Raw genomic sequence first — 17,057 nt, 5'->3', positions numbered from 1 at the left:
AATCAATTGAATTAACAAAACATTTAATCAACGGTTCGTTCTTATCCAAAAACCTGTTTATTTATTTATTTACTTTGTTTTTATTCATACAAAACTTTTATTTAATTATTATTTACCTTGTTTTATTTTGGCAAATTAGTGGTTCTCATTTTCGGGTCAATGCTAAATTGTACTCAAATAATTTTTTTTTTCTTTCTACTCTTCCTAACGAGATTGAAAATCATATTAAATTTCATATAATTTCTACGATAAATGAATATTTATTCAAAAGATAATTTTATTTTCATTCACAAACTGAGAGAAAAGAAATAAAAGTTGAAAAAATATTCATTTGAATATTGAGACTTTTTTTTGGCAATGTTATTAGTTTCTACTTGGAGAATATTTTTAAAAAATGCATGTCTTAATTAAGCATATAAGTTTTGTGGGTCCACGTTATTTACCCCTTTCATTTTTTTCAAAATTTTCTGACGGAAATTATATTCTTTTTAATATAATTTTTTCTAAAACAATTCATAAACAATTTAGAAATTAAAAGATACTTATATTTTATTCACAAAAACCCTAAAAAAAATTGAACTTATATTTTGGAGTAATATTAATTCCTAAACTTGTAGAGGTGCCTATTAATTCTCAAACTTGAAAAATTGAACACGTTAAATCCTGAACTTGTTAAACGGTTCTATATTTGTCCATAGCGTTATTTGGTCAAAAAAACGAGTTGACCGATCCGACGTGGCGTGTGACGTGGCGCGCCACGTCGGATCGGTCAACTCGTTTTTTTACCAAATAACGTTATGGACGAATATGGAACCGTTTAACAAGTTCAGGATTTAACGTGTTCAATTTTGCAAGTTTGGGAATTAATAGGCATCTCTACAAGTTTAGGAATTAATATTACTCCAAAATACAACTTCAGGAATTTTTAGGGTTTTTTCCCTAAAAAAAAACTGACGCTAATCAGTATTTTGAACATGACCCACCAACTAATTTGGCTTCCAAATTTTCATTGTAATATACCTTTAATATAAAATCATGAATAATTATTAGTCTTACCCTTGATATGAAAAGAGTTCTTAGGTATTAATTAATTTGATGCGTCGTTACACAAAATCTGTCCGTCTCTTTTTTTTTTCTTCGTATATATTTTGTTTTGATTCTATTGATAATCATCATCAACTTGGTTTGAACAACATGTCTAATTGTGGGAGTCCCCGTCTAGTGGTTAGTGACAATTCTTCTCTGCCAAGAGGTCGTGGGTTCGAAACCTAGGTATGGAAACTCTCCTTGAGCCGGTCAGCTTTACGAGGTTGGTTTATCTGCTCTACGTAGTTTGCCGGCTACTGCATAGGGCGGTGGGTTTTCTCAGATCCGTGATGTTGTCCTGATGTCGTTCTCGTCCGGCCCATGGACTGAGAGGTGTTGCGGTGTCCAATGTCCGACCCGAAGGGTTGTAGGATAGAGGTTTTCCATCGTTAAAAAAAAACACGTCTAATTTTTTTAATCATCAAAATATAAAGCCAAAAAAAGAATATGACACGCGTATCTACAGTACGCATGGAGCGCACGTGTGTATTGTGCGAGAGTGTGCGTGACGAGCATAGACGTTCGTATCATTATTCCACGTAAAAAAGATGAAGTTTTACCAAAAGATCAAGGCTCGGTTAAATGAAGAGAAAGCGAGGGTTTTGTCTTCAAGCCACCAAAAAGATACGAATCGAGAGAGAGAGATGTGGCCCCCGGCCACCGCCGCATGTTGACACATTTCACCGCTTTAACAGCGACATTCAAACCGTCTAAGTCTTGTGGTAATTACAAATACCTCCCTCATTTTTTAAAATTAAAGAATGTGTGTGTATATATATAGATACATATATATATATATATATATATTTATATACATAGAGAGAGAGACCTTGCCTGCATATTTTAAGGTCACATATGATTCAATCAAAGATAAAATAAGAAGAAGAAAACAAGAGGGAGATAGAGAGAGAGAGGTAGGGCTTCAAGGTATGTGTGTCTTGTATATATACAGACACATGTATATACATATATATATATATGGATATATATTTGGCTGCATGCCTTGTTCTTCTTCTTCTTCTTCCACGCCTTCTTCTTCTTCTTCTTTAATTATCATCATCATCTCTTGGTTCTTTGTTGCTTCCTATATTATTTTTTTCCCTTTTTTTGACCTCTTTCTCCTTGGTTCTTTCTTCCAATCTCAAGAATTTTCCAAACAAAAGGTACAAAAAAGAACTTAGAATGTTTCTTCCTCTTTCAAAAACTTACAAAACCCTTGATTTTCCTCTTCTTTTTATCCATGTCCCTTAGCGAATTTTCATGACATCAATCCATGGATTCTTCCTCCCCTTCTTAACGCTTCGTTCGTTTTCTTCTGCTACGATCTTATCTTCTTTTTTATAATTTTGATTTGTAGATATAGAAACAGCTTGTTGCCAAGATGTCGTCATCTTACACAATCTCGTCATCCTCTGCTCAGCCTTTCCTCTTCCACTGTCCCGCCGGCGGAGAAAACGACTTTAACCCTAAAGAGACGATTATGCAACCTCAAATCCCCTCGGCTCCACAAAAGAAACGAAGAAACCAACCTGGAAATCCAAGCAAGTACCTCAATTCCACACATATCTATATATACATATAAATTTATATAATTATGTATGTGTACATCATAATACCACCATATAATATAAGTACATAAATGCCAAATTATGATTGTATTAGAGACATATACAAATATATAAAAGTTTGCTGATGATAACTCTTTCTGCGAGGGCAATTAGATAAGAAAGAGAAAAAATTTCTCTAACCCTAACTCGATTTTCTATTAGGGTTTTCATTAAATATCCTCGGCATATGCAAAAATTTTGTGTTTCTACGACTGCATGTATAAGTATCTCCATAATTATCTCGTTTTTTCCCGGTGATTAATATTTCAATTGTGAATATACAGAACCAGATGCGGAGGTAATAGCGTTATCGCCAAAGACGCTAATGGCGACGAACAGGTTCGTATGCGAAGTGTGCAACAAAGGGTTTCAGAGAGAACAGAACCTGCAGCTCCACAGGAGAGGACACAACCTTCCGTGGAAGCTGAAACAGAAATCGAACAAGGAAGTGAAGAGGAAAGTGTATCTGTGTCCGGAGCCCACGTGCGTTCACCACGACCCCTCACGTGCCCTCGGAGACCTCACCGGCATCAAGAAGCATTATTACCGCAAACACGGCGAGAAGAAGTGGAAGTGCGAGAAATGCTCTAAGCGTTACGCCGTTCAATCTGATTGGAAAGCCCACTCCAAGACCTGCGGTACCAAAGAGTATCGATGCGACTGCGGCACCATCTTCTCTAGGTAAGTATTTTTTTCAGTATTTGATTCAATATATACATATATATATATATATATATTCTTCGTATTTTCGTTTTTTGTCAATACATTTAGAGTCGGTCGGGAACCAACCAATGGAAATTCCACATCGGTTATGTAACCGTGGTGAGATTTTATACTACCGATGTGAATGAAGAGGGGCCGGCAAAATTACTAATTAAGTAAAAAAAATGGTAAATTAATATTGTATAAGCGCATGCATGTGTATATTTGTAAGTATGATTTGTCTTGTGTAGAATGCCCTCTCGTCTAGGTAAGAAAAAAATGCACGTCTTTCTTGTTGTGTCGCATCACAAAATTCAAATTGACTAATGACGCTACTTTGTCTTGTAATAAGATATACCTTAAGGTACAAGTTAAAAATTTCGTTTATTTACTGACCGACACAAAATCATAAGATCTTGATAATATAGAACATCGATTTTTAACCTCGGAGAGACCGCCGGACGTATACAGTCGTACAGCTTGTTATATATATATATATATATATATATATCAATGTATTTGTTTGTTTGTTCTTGGGTGGTTAAAAGAGAAAGACTGAGAAAAAAGGCTAAATAATAACTGATGCTAAATTTGGTCGCATGTGAGTTGGATTTGCTTCCATTTCCCTTTTTGTTTTCTTCTTCTTCCCCTCACAGGTTCCCTTTTTCATGAAACTCCTCTTCTTATGGACCCCATCGCTCTGTCCCTATATATATACACACAATATATATATATGTATACATCTATACATGTGAGTGTGTGTTGTTTTGGGTGAAGAGAGTTATTTTTTCTTAATTAACAATGGTCAGAGTGAAAGGAGCAGTGGTTGATGGGCACTTACTAGGTTTTTTTAGGGTTCTTCTTTCATGATATTAGTAAAATATTCTTTACAGCGAGTGACAGACTTTACGTGACATTCATGGGTTTTGCATTAATTGAAGAATGTTTTTCACCAAACAAGTAAGCGACTCGATCTCCCCGGTTCCTCTATCACGTTCTCTATGAGGAACTAATAATGATAATGATAATCATAAACATAAATTCAACACATTGTAGAAAGTCATATATATTTGTATTTGTCAAATGTATATATGTTCACATATATGCACCTTTTCATAGTAAATGGATTGCCTTAATTAGTTACATGAAAGGTTTGTTTGTATCAATTTAACTATTGGGTCCAAATTCCAACTCTTATGCACCTATAATACGCTTGCGACTGAAGTAATTATGGGTTTTACTTGTATGTATAATCAATTATCTTGCATGCATGGTCAATATTATCTGTTTTGCATGCACGATTAAATGCTAATGTTCAACATCCAAAAATTAAACGCTTAATTTATTTGTTTTGTAGACGCGACAGTTTCATCACTCACAGAGCTTTCTGCGACGCGTTGATGCAAGAGACCCTCAGAAACCCTACCGTGAGCTTTACGGCAATGGCTGCCGCCCCCGGGAGCGGTGGCAGGATTGGATTGTACGGACCGAGACTCGGCGGTGGAGCTCTATCCCAAAACATGGATAACAATACAAATTCCAGTTTTACCCCTGTCGGAGTTTACAACCTAAACCGTTCCTTTCCCGACAACATGCAAAGACTCGGCGTCGGTATGAACAGGGCCGATAAGTTCGGAGACTTTGTCCCTCGGACGTCAAACCCTAATTCATCTGCTTTCTTCATGCAATGTCCGTCGAGTCAAGGATTGATGACTCGGAACGATCCGAGTTTCTTTAACCAGCTTCAGTTGGATCCCACTAATCTCCAAACCAACAACAACAACAACAACTTCTTCAACGTCGGATTCTTTCAAGAAATCAATGCCAAGAACTCCCAAACAAATGTTCCTTCTCCATACAGCGGCAGTTTGGTCCATCATCAACATCAGGACAACTTGAACGTATCGTCTAACATATCCGCAGCTGCTCTGCTTCAGAGAGCTACTCAGATGGGTTCGACCGCTCACAACAACGACCCTTCTGCTTTGATAAGAGGGTTAGTTTCTTCTTCGAATGCAGCCGATGTTCAAAACATCGGAGGACAAATGGAAAACGATAACGACAATCTTCAAGGCCTAATGAACTCTCTTGCCAGTGATGGCGGTGGCTCTGGTGGTATATTCGACGTTCACTTTTGTGATGATAACGCTGATATATGTGGCTCTGGAAAGTTAACGTTGGATTTTCTCGGGGTTAATGGCCGCGACCACCACCGGTCTCTGGAGGCTGGTATGAAATTTTCTCAGCCCAATAATCTGTTCTGAAAAGCTTCAAATTTCGGAATTTTTAGGTTACAAGAAGAAGAATATAGTTTCGTTTCTTGTTTTTGTTACTTGAATTGTTCCTCTCTGTTGTTTCAAATGTAGAAATGAAGTGTTTGAGGCTGTGGCTTTAGGGCAGGTAAAAATGTTGTTCAATTGTTGACAACGTATGTTAAGTTAATTAGCTACTTGGTAAACTTAGTTGTGCTGCAATTTAATCTCTTTTTATTTCCAAATTATTAGTAACTCTATATATATGGGGTTGGTTGAGGGATAAAACTATGCCATGCAATATTTAATTCGTTGGATCCACTCCAATCTGTAACAACTCACGGTAATTTTGTGCCCTGTATATACAAATTGTCAACGATATATGAATCTTTTTTTTCTTTTTTTTTGGTAACGACGGGAATCCAACCACAGCTCTTCGGGCGCGGTGATAAACCATCCGATTCCACGTAATAGCCTGCAAATATCCACGTATATGAAACTTGGTATATATATATATGTATATATATTAAAATCCGAAGTTTAGTAGCACATCACATCCCACGTTGCACATGCAAGTATGAGCAGATACGAAGATATATTTGTCGACAATAATATACCAACCGGATCGGATATATTCCGAGAGAGACCATAGTACAAACAGAAACATCCAACATTCCAACATTATTCAAAAGATTTAATAATCATGTTGTTGTTATTATTATTATTATTATTATTATTATTATTATTATTATTATTATTATTATTATTATTATTATTATTATTATTATTATTATTATTATTATTATTATTATTATTATTATTATTATTATTATTATTATTATTATTATTATTATTATTATTATTATTATTATTATTATCTGTTATTATTATTATTAGATAAAGGGATCTATATCTTGAACTTGAAGTATTTTATGTCCTTTTTTGTAGGTTACGGCAACCCCCATAAGTTCACTACAAAATCATAATTGTATTATAATTTGGCTGTAAAGTGAAGCAAATGCCAAGATTAGAGAGACAATAAAGTAAGAAATAAAATGTTCCTCTTTAAATATTGTGTGAAAAAGATATAAAATTATTTTCTTTTTCAAATGAGTTAACATCCTATAATTAAAAACAATATCCAAACCAATACTGACTAATTACAATATGTGCTCCTGTCTGTATGTACATGTATCTTGATATAAGAAACATATTGGTACTTAATTGTTTTTTTAAGAGAGATCCATCCACCTAATCCAACAATGTAATATATGATTAAGTAGTACCTAATTACTAATATACGCGAGAATTTTAATTTAAAAAACGTTAAAATAAATAAATGATACTTTGTGATGAAGCTAAGGCAAATTATGTTGACATTCTCAAGATCGACTCAATTCGTTTCTTTTCGTCTTTGTTGACACTTTTACGCGTTGACTGTACCTACGCAGTTTCCATGTCCCGACCACCCCATGTTTCTTATTTATAAGATGACGTGTGATTTTGTTTTTTTGTTTTTTTATAACCGGTTATATTGCCCCGAGTCCCATACTAATTTTCGGACCGTGAACAAGTCATATGATTGAAATTAACTTCTCATCCCTAACTTGAGCCTCGAACTTGAGATGGGTTTTGCATCTTCCTTTCACCGGTTGATTTATCCAAATTCGATTTGTTTTAATGTTTATGAAGACATTCGACAACATATTGAAATTATTTACCAATAAAGTAAAAATAAAAAAAGGTTGTAACTCTTATTGAATATTACCGAATTCACCGAAACAGGAGTACTTCCCCCATTTTTTTTTTTTTTTTTTTTTTTTGCGGATAGTTATAATTAAATATTACTATATGTATTCGTATGTCGTTTTCATCTTACAAACCCAGAAATTTTTGTGTACCAACTAGTGGATCTAATAAGGAAAAATGGGAGAAAGGGAAGGGGATCCATGTGAATGGCAGTGTTGTCGTTTTATGCGAAGTTTAAAATAACCCGTGAAGGCATTGCCGAGAAACAGTCGATGAATGCTACCGAGTTTTTTCGGATATTTCGTCCGTTTGATGGTTGGTCCACTTCCTTATGGGCCTATCGAAATTGGGTCACCAATATATATGCATGTGCATACGCACGTACGTAAAAAGGTATCCAAGAGCATATGTACATGGACACATCGACAAGGTAACGCGTTATTTCAATCTTGACAATATTGAATATGTTTAAATTTAAGGCAACGCGTTAATTCAAGCAAAACTAAGACCATGAGAACACCATGTGCCAATGGTTCTTTCAAGCGAATGATTTTTTCAATCTTGAGTATCTTTAAGACACACATACACATACATACATACATACATACATACATACATACATACTTACATACATACATACATACATACATACATACAAACATTGCTTTCTTTTTCGCTTTTTCTTTTGTGGACTATAAGCATTGTATGAAACGTTTTTTTTTACATTTCGAAAGTTCACCTTGACTTTGACTTATCTATATCTTCCAAAAAATTGGAAAAGCTCTAGTGAATATCCCCTCTCCATACTTTTATTTAAAATCGAGATAAAAATATGTTTGGTATGTTCTCTTATTATCACTGTAACACTCAAATTTGAGAAATTTGAGTCACGGAACATCTCTTGAACTGTAAACATGCAAAGAACCGCAGGGCCGATCATTAAGGGTTTGACTGGTTGTACCGCATCGGTTGCAGTTGCGGGTGGCAACGTTTTCAAAACGTTTGATAGCGATTATAAATGATTAGTACTGATTGACTGAGGGGTCGACTGGTTGCACCGCCGCCACCCACAAACGGAGCGATTGCGATTTTCGGCGGTTGCGGGCGATTGAAAAACTGACTGGTTGAACCGCAACCAACCGCAACCGCAACCAAACTTGTGTTTTCTAATCGCAGCTTCCAACTTGCGTTTTGGTAGCGGTTTCCGGTGTTTTGACAAAAAAACTAAAATATTTTTATTAGAAATTATATAAAACATTAATATATATATATTGGTGATGATTTTGTTTAGTGTTATGATTTGATATTATTTTTTAATATTATATTTTAATAAAAAAAATACAATAGTATAATTTTTAGGTTTAATAATGATTATTTTTAATAATTTTTATAATAAAATTATTTTTTTACTTGAAAATAAATTAAATTGATAATATTTATATTTTAAATTTATTATTTAATTATTATAAATTTAGTAAATAATTTTTATCAAATGATACGAAAAATTTAATTAAAAATATTATAAAAAATTATTTTTAAATAATATTTTTTTTGACAATTTATATCAAAACGTAACCGCAACCGTAATAAACCATTCACTTCTAACTGCACCCACCCGCAATCACTATCAACAACAACTTCTTAACCAGTCAGTACTAATCATTTATAATCGCTATCAAACGTTCTGAAAACACTACCACCCGCAACCGCAACCGCTGCGGTACAACCAGTCGAACCCTTAAATTATAACAGAATTTTAATTGTCAAAACAGTATGATCTCATATTTTTTTAAAATTTTGGTTTTGGACCTTATAGTTTTTTTCGTTATATTTATTTAAAACGAAATTATTTAAATTACAATGTCCATTGTTGATTTTTTTTAAATTTAAAAATAATTTTTTATAATAGTTTTAATTAAATTTTTAGTATCATTTGATAAAAATTATTTACTAAATTTATAATAATTAAATCATAAATTAAGAATATAAATAGTATCAATTTAATTTATTTTTAAGTAAAAAACAATTTTATTATAAAATTTATTAAAAATAATCATTATTAAACCTAAAAATTATACTATTATATTTTTTTATTAAAATATAATACTAAAAAATAATATCAAATCATAACACTAAACAAAATCATCACCAATATATATATTAATGTTTTATATAATTTCTAATAAAAATATTTTAGTTTTTTGTCAGAACGCCGGAAACCGCTACCAAAACGCAAGTTGGAAGCTGCGATTAGAAAACACAAGTTTGGTTGCGGTTGCGTTTGATTGCGGTTCAACCAGTCAGTTTTTCAATCGCTCGCAACCACTCCGTTTGCGGGTGGCGGCGGTGCAACCAGTCGTCCCCTAAACGAGAGTAATCTATTAACCTTGTGCTTGAATTATTTTTTTTTTATCCTTGACTATAGAGCTACGTATAAAATACATGCAAACTAAACATCAAAATGGATTGATTTGATTTGATTTGGTTATATATACTCTGACTAAAACAAAATCAAATAAAATAAGAGAAAATCAATATTTTTTTCCATAGAAAAAAGGGGCATGAGCTGATTTCATCTCTGCCTCTTTTGCATGAGACATTGATGATCGTCCCCTCGTTGCATGTCGATCGATGGACCTCCTCATGCCTCATTCGCTTTTGCATACGTCCCTACAATTATTGTTTTCATATTATTTCCCCCCTCATCAATATTAATTAAGTACAGACATCCCTCGTGTACCAACATTTTTTCTAGATTTAGTTTAACTCTTTGCGAGGTTTAATTAATTAATTGATATACTTCATGATATACATTATGAAACTCCTATTCTAAACTCAAAACTCAAGTTGAAGACAATATATATATATATATGTCCTAGTAGGAATGCACGTATACAGTTAAGGTGGAAACAAAATCGATTCTAGACCGTTGAAATTTAATTATAACATGGAGCGCTGCAGAAATGAAAGGACCATATATATATGTACAATGTATATACACGCACCAATAATGCTCATAGATATGGATACATGCATGTGTGTATATATAGATGTATGAAATATTTAAAAAAAGATTCATCACGGGACAAACACTCGTGACACTGCCAGCTAGCCCCCGTCACGAAGGCAAAAGGATAAAGAAAAAAGCGAATTAAAAAAAGGGAGAAAATAAAATAAAAACAAAAAGACAAGAATCCGAATAAAAGCTGCTTGTACTCTACAACTCATTGACTACCCTATGCAATGATAAACGATAAAATGTGTCAGATAAAAATATTTTCAGAGCTTTTTACCATTAAAAAAAGAATGCAAAGGACCAAAATAAATAAATAAAAATCATCGATCTTATGCATAAATCAAAAGGAACCACGGTACTTAATTGTAAGTGGCCTCAATTATCACTGTACATCAACAATATACAAACTATATATGCCTAGATCACATGTATATATATACCATGTGCATTATAGATATGTACATTTTGTATATATATTGTGTTCGATCTCAAAACAAAATATTAGCAAGTAAACTCGTACCATAATTATATATTTATATGTCAAAAGAGGAAATGGTTTGAAATCGGGACTTTAGATCAATCAAACTATAACGACTTCATGTTGCTAAGTCTTTGATTATGTTTGACGCTGAGTGTTTTTTTTTTAAATAAAAAAAGACACGCATACCTCATGGTCTTACTAGCGACTTTCTTCTAGAAACTTCCATGATGAGCTCCGAATGGAGGACTTGTCGGAGCACTGGCCATGCTGTTTCTGTGACCCCCCCCGCCGCCGCCGCTCATGCTCCGTAGGATCTGTCCTACGCCGAGGAAGTCTCTCGTCATGTTCTGCTTATCGACAGTGCTACTTCCCTTGTTCCTTCCAAACGAACCGAACGCAGGATCCATTGGAGCAGAAAATGAGTTCATCAAGTTCTGAAGGTTTCTCTCGTTTTCGCCATAAACGCCGCCGCTAAAGCTCCTCAAGATCGAGGGCACGTTGTTGTTGCTGTTGTTGTTAGTACTCGACGTTGAACCCATTTGTGCCGCTTTCTGAAGAAGTGCAGTGGCTGACATGTGAGGGGTAGGATTGGAATTTTGCATGGAGGAACTTATGCGATCTGTCGAGCTCAAGAGGCCATTTGGGAAGAGACCGATGCTCGTGGGCCCTTCTCGGCCTCCAGTAACCGCGTTTTCGCGGTCAAAAGGGTTCGATATCATCATATTACCGGCCGGAGAAGCTGCGGCTGCATTGCTTGTGGCGGCGCCGTTGTTGTTGTTGCCGGAGAGGAAGCTGAGGTTGAAGAGGTTGACAGAGGAAGGAGAGTTCAGCGAGTCGGAGAACTGCATGAGACCGTGTTGAAAAGTCAACGGCTTGTTGTTCGCCGCCGCCAAAAATCCTTGCTGGTGATGAGAGCTCGTCGTGTCTTGTTCGTGAAAGCTAGGGTTTTGGTCATGCATGAAGAAGCCGGAGGCATTGGTAGGAGGAGGTGGAGGAGGGAGGAGATCGGAGGAGCGAGACGCCGGTCCTCCTCCTCCGTCGCCGGCGCTTCCGATGCGGAGAACGTCGACGTTTTGGTTCGGGTGGTGGTGAAGATCAAGATTCTGTGTGGGCCCCATTTGGGAAAGACCGAGGATGTTGTGTCCGTACGGGAAGTGATGACTTGGCAAGGACGTCAAAGACGTTGGGTGTCTCGCACTTTCTTGAGCCAACGCGTCGCAGAACGCCCTGTGTGTGATGAAACTGTCGCGCCTGTGACATTTTTCACAATTATTTGAGCCACCGAAAGTAATATATTGGATCATCATCACCACATGCATGTACACACACATACGTACACATACATGCATGTACATATATATACAGGCCGACGTATCTGGGAAAAAAGGAAAAAGAGAATATGATGAAAACTTTAGAAAGCATGCAACAGTAGAGGCTCATCATGTCTGGTAGCCACGAATAGATTCGCTTGTGATTATGGGATCTTGAAAAGTGGAAAGCTAGAAAGATACTCTAGTACCCTATATACATATATATATGTATAGTCTCCTCCACATAATTTGTGTTGATTACGAGCGCGCACGCACACACACACACATATATATATATATATATATATATATATATTACATGAATGTATGTTACCTGGAGTCAAATAAATATACGGATATATATATATATATATGTGCGCATACACTTGCATAAGATTACAATGTTGTCACACATCCACCCTGCGGATGCACGTCGTCTGTTCGTACGTACTGATGCAGACATGCATTATACATTTGTGTTAATAATGACTATAATAACTTATCTTCTTAACGCCATTAATGTACAAAGTTAGACGAAGATTACAAAAAAAGTTTAATGAAGATCAGAACACGTCAGGTCTAGATAACATCATTTTGATGATAAAAAAAATATGTTGAACCTCGAAATCGTATTGAAAAGTGAATTATTCATATATGTAAGCAAATTTAATTGTCTAAGTATTGAAAATCCCAATTCATAAGCAGACTTTGTCAATAATATTACGAATATAGTTTTGAATATTGCAATGCATGTGGGTTACAACGAAGACAGACAGAAGACGATAAAACGAACTCTATAATAAAATATATTCCATATGTTATATTCTTGTCTACATGTAAAAATCACATATATCAATGTAAAAAACCTCTTGTCCGTTAGCATTTGTTTTCATATTTCTGTATATATATAATACATCGGTTTCTGATCAAACTCAGATAATTTAAGGGACAAAACGATATATACTTAAGTGTGTGACTGAGTTTTTTTTTGTATCTATATGTATAAAAAAATGCATAAATTAATAGGGTAGGTGAATCAACTTCGCAAAAAAATAGACAGAATGATTGACCAATCAATAGCAGAATCTGTTTAGCTCAAGATCCCCGAATGTTCAATAAATGCAACTAGAGTATGCTTTGAAAGAACCTCCTATTTATCCCTCTCTTTCTATTTCAGGACCCCTCTCTCTCTCACACACACATATATACATACACAAATACACACACACATATATATATATATATACACAGCCACAGACAAAAACATCCACAATACAAAGTGGCATACAGGACTAAAAGGACTGTCCCAAATTTCTAACCAACATATTATATAGCTGTCCGAATGAACATTAAGACCAAGACCCGCAGTTGGGGCATACACACGCATATTATTAAAAAGGATGACATAGTTATGGCCGTGCACTGTAGATTTAAATTGGAAGAAAATTAAAAAGGCTAATTGCTAATTTTCTCGAAAGTTTTTTTGCACTAATACAAAATTGTAACTTCAAAACCCATATACTGATTAATTATTTATTACATATTTTATGCATTACGGTTTTTACAAGAAAAAGTAAAGATGGAGTGTTAGGTTACATATGGTGCAGATGTAGCAATGCATCATGTATGTACATGCGTATATATTACACGCGCGTAAGAACGAACACTGTGACAACAACCTCTCTATATATCACATGGCTTAGCAGCACGTGAATTGCCCCCAAAAGAAATATAATTTCAGGTTTATAACCTATATATATATATATATAAATTTGGCTGAAAATATTTGTTATTATTTTATTTATTTTATCAAAGTGAATGCGGTGTTTCCAATGCAAAGATAGAGAAAAGAAAAGTACGTTGAAATTGGGATTCTATGGTTTGAGTTTATGCTGGAAACTGGAAAGCATCTGAAAGACCCATTCCACGTCTTAAATACATATGCATATGCGTTTATATTCATGTATGACCATATTTTTCCACGTCGCAGTTAAAAAAAAAGGAAGAATGATTAGTATTTATATTGAATTATTATTTTTTTTAAAAGTGGGTTTAAGCTGGCAAAAAAAAATGAAGAAGATGTCCGTCGAGAAAAAACCCGAAGAAAGTGCATTTATTACACGAGAAAGTGATAATAGCATCGAAGTCTTCGGGGCAAAATAGAAGGAAACCCTAAGAAAACCCTAACCCAAGAAGAATGATTCACAGAGGCAGAGACATATATATATATGTTCAAACACAGATATATATATATATATCCATATGTACGTATATGTTGAATTTCGTTTAGTTATATGGTTTTGCACCAGATTCTAGTGGCTCACTTGGACAGGCATCTGGTTTCTCTTGGCCTTTTATTTTTTGTATATTGCAACTTTATTTAATACAAATTAACCTTAACCTAAACCTTAAAAATCCGCATCATCGGCCACAAAACAGCAGAATCAGACACATAGACATACAAAGGGCAAGAACACAGACACACACACATGTTATGCAAGCAGCTAGATGAATTTAAACAAGATTAATCAGGGGTTGTAATTAATGAATATAAAGAATTGAAAATCTTGAATATAGAGTGTGGATTAGAGTTAATTACCTAGAGAAGATGGTGCCGCAGTCGCATCGATACTCTTTGGTTCCACAGGTCTTGGAGTGGGCTTTCCAATCAGATTGAACGGCGTAACGCTTAGAGCATTTCTCGCACTTCCACTTCTTCTCGCCGTGTTTGCGGTAATAATGCTTCTTGATGCCGGTGAGGTCTCCGAGGGCACGTGAGGGGTCGTGGTGAACGCACGTGGGCTCCGGACACAGATACACTTTCCTCTTCACTTCCTTGTTCGATTTCTGTTTCAGCTTCCACGGAAGGTTGTGTCCTCTCCTGTGGAGCTGCAGGTTCTGTTCTCTCTGAAACCCTTTGTTGCACACTTCGCATATGAACCTGTTCGTCGCCATTAGCGTCTTTGGCGATAACGCTATCACCTCCGCATCCGAATCTGCTTTTTTTCAGATGTTTTTTTTTTGTGCGATTAAAGAGACATAGAGTTAGAAGTTTAAAGACATAATTCAAGATTCGGAGTAAATAAATACTCAGGTTATGCATGGAAGTATCACGATTCATACCAAAACTGCGATTTTTTTAAAATCAAGATTTGTTTTCTTCTTGAAAAATCTATGACCAAGATGGAAGAAAGAGATCATTTGTTTTCGCAAATCTCGATCTCGTAATTGACGAATATGACCACTGAAAAAATTGCTTTTGAAGATTTCTCGTGAAAAAAAAATGTGAACTGGAAAAAAGGAAAAAGAAGGCAATATAGATTAATAGAAAAGAGATGAACTTGCTTGAAGTTCTTGGCTGGTTTCTCTTCTTCTTCTGCGTCGGACCTTCCTCCGGCGGCGGCGGCGGCGGATGAGGAGGGCCGGAGACGGCGGAGGAACTCTGAAGAGGAACTGGTGTTTGATCTTCTTGTCTTACTCCGAAAAACGAAGCAGCCGATGATGAAGAAGCCGCCATGTCTGTTTCTCCTGCTTTAATTTGGAGCTTTTAAGCAGCTTTTTCTTCTCCTTGTTGTTTGTGATGGTGAGAGAGAGGAAAAGAGAGATGAAACTACCCAGAAGAAACTCCTAACATTAAATTCTTTTTTGACTTCCACTGATATCTTATCTCAAAAAACCCTAAAAATGGGCTATTCACAATTTCTCGAAATTTCCGTGTAATTAACGCAAATCCAAAATAAAATGAGAGGAGAACGAAAGTTTATTTATATATCTAACATAATAAACAAGCATGAGAGAGAGAGAGAGAGAGAGATTTGATACTATGGCGATGAAACCGAAATCAGGAGAAAGTGGGGAAGTGAAACGAAAGAATCTCACCCCACTTACAATCAGACACACATACACACATATATATGTTCACGTGTATATAAGCAATAATTACAAAGAGGGTTCAAGCTCTACAATATTCTATATATTATTTTGAGTTTATGTAAACGTTACATAAAAATAATGAATGAAATTAAATACGTTACATAAAAAAATGAATGAAATTACATACACTATACATAAAAAAAAACACCCACATACTTAGACATCTTTTCGCCTTTAGAGAGTGTGGTAAATGTGGTGTAGTGGTTAAAAAATCTGTGATTTTCCAACTCTCCAACGAATTTATCACCCTTTCGATGATTTACCTATTCTATGTGATTTGTAAATTATTACATGGAATCGGAAAATTTATCACCGCATCCTAAAGACTGTGGTTGGGTTCCGTCGTTACAAAAAGAATACCGACATACTTGTTACTTCAATTCACACCATTGATCCAAACCCTTCAATATATATATATATATATATTAGAAATATCAGAAAATCATTTAATTTATTTTGTGTATTAAAGTAATGTGTATGCGCGTGTGTATATTTCTTGCAACCCTTTGAACCATAATACATAGCTATGATTTTATGTTTTTTTTTTAATTTGAGAAAAAAAAATAGAGTAGAAAGAAAGTATGAGAGTTACAGAGGTCGGTGGACCCAATCCATTTTGCCGCAAAACGACAGAGCATGGTGCGTGAGACAACCCTCACCGGCTCCTCTCTCTCTCTTCCGCTGTATTTTTATATATATTACACATTAATTATATTAGTAAATCCATATTTACATATTGACTAGTCCTCTATACATATATATATATATATATATATAAAGTTTTTTTTTTCAGATATTTCATGGGTTACAAAACTGCTACAATAATGTTCATGGATTTTTTTTTTCTCAGGTCCCATAGATAAACTTACAGATATTTTCTAAAATCTGTCAAATATGTTTTAAAATTCTCATCACGGGAAT

At 35.0% G+C, this 17,057-nt stretch overlaps 2 protein-coding genes and 1 long non-coding RNA gene across 7 annotated transcripts; 1 reads left to right on the top strand and 2 right to left on the bottom strand.

Annotated features, from left to right (window-relative positions):
• Positions 1-1,920: 1,920 nt before the first annotated feature.
• LOC104801767 (protein indeterminate-domain 4, chloroplastic-like) lies at positions 1,921-5,857 on the top strand. 5 transcript variants are annotated; one of them, XM_010525117.1, is made up of 4 exons: positions 1,921-2,000; positions 2,444-2,627; positions 2,978-3,374; positions 4,753-5,857. In XM_010525117.1, exons 2-4 carry the CDS (start codon positions 2,468-2,470, stop codon positions 5,657-5,659), a joined length of 1,464 nt encoding a protein of 487 aa, XP_010523419.1. In that variant the 5' UTR covers positions 1,921-2,000; positions 2,444-2,467; the 3' UTR covers positions 5,660-5,857. The 5 variants fall into 5 exon arrangements, with proteins under 5 accessions (XP_010523419.1, XP_010523418.1, XP_019056655.1 ...); XM_010525116.1 differs by having other exon boundaries at positions 1,974-2,013; XM_010525115.1 differs by lacking the exon at positions 1,921-2,000 and adding an exon at positions 2,124-2,249.
• Positions 5,858-9,843: 3,986 nt separating this feature from the next.
• Positions 9,844-11,164, bottom strand: LOC104801766. Its single transcript, XR_769931.1, has 2 exons — positions 11,080-11,164; positions 9,844-10,066 (listed from the first exon to the last, which is right to left on the bottom strand). It is a non-coding gene; the product is annotated as an uncharacterized LOC104801766 (long non-coding RNA).
• Position 11,165: 1 nt separating this feature from the next.
• LOC104801846 (protein indeterminate-domain 5, chloroplastic-like) lies at positions 11,166-16,078 on the bottom strand (the record flags this gene model as incomplete). The annotated part of the gene is made up of 3 exons (XM_010525230.2): positions 15,549-16,078; positions 14,803-15,199; positions 11,166-12,144 (listed from the first exon to the last, which is right to left on the bottom strand). Coding segments are annotated over exons 1-3 (1,548 nt in total), but the record flags the coding sequence as incomplete, so codon positions are not given.
• Between the last annotated feature and the right edge of the window lie 979 nt (positions 16,079-17,057).

The sequence above is a fragment of the Tarenaya hassleriana genome, unplaced genomic scaffold, assembly GCF_000463585.1.
Source record: "Tarenaya hassleriana unplaced genomic scaffold, ASM46358v1 Cleome75, whole genome shotgun sequence".
Classification (NCBI taxonomy): Eukaryota; Viridiplantae; Streptophyta; class Magnoliopsida; order Brassicales; family Cleomaceae; genus Tarenaya; species Tarenaya hassleriana.
The sequence above is the reverse complement of the archived record's forward strand: the minus strand, read 5'-3'. Positions and strand labels throughout refer to the sequence as shown.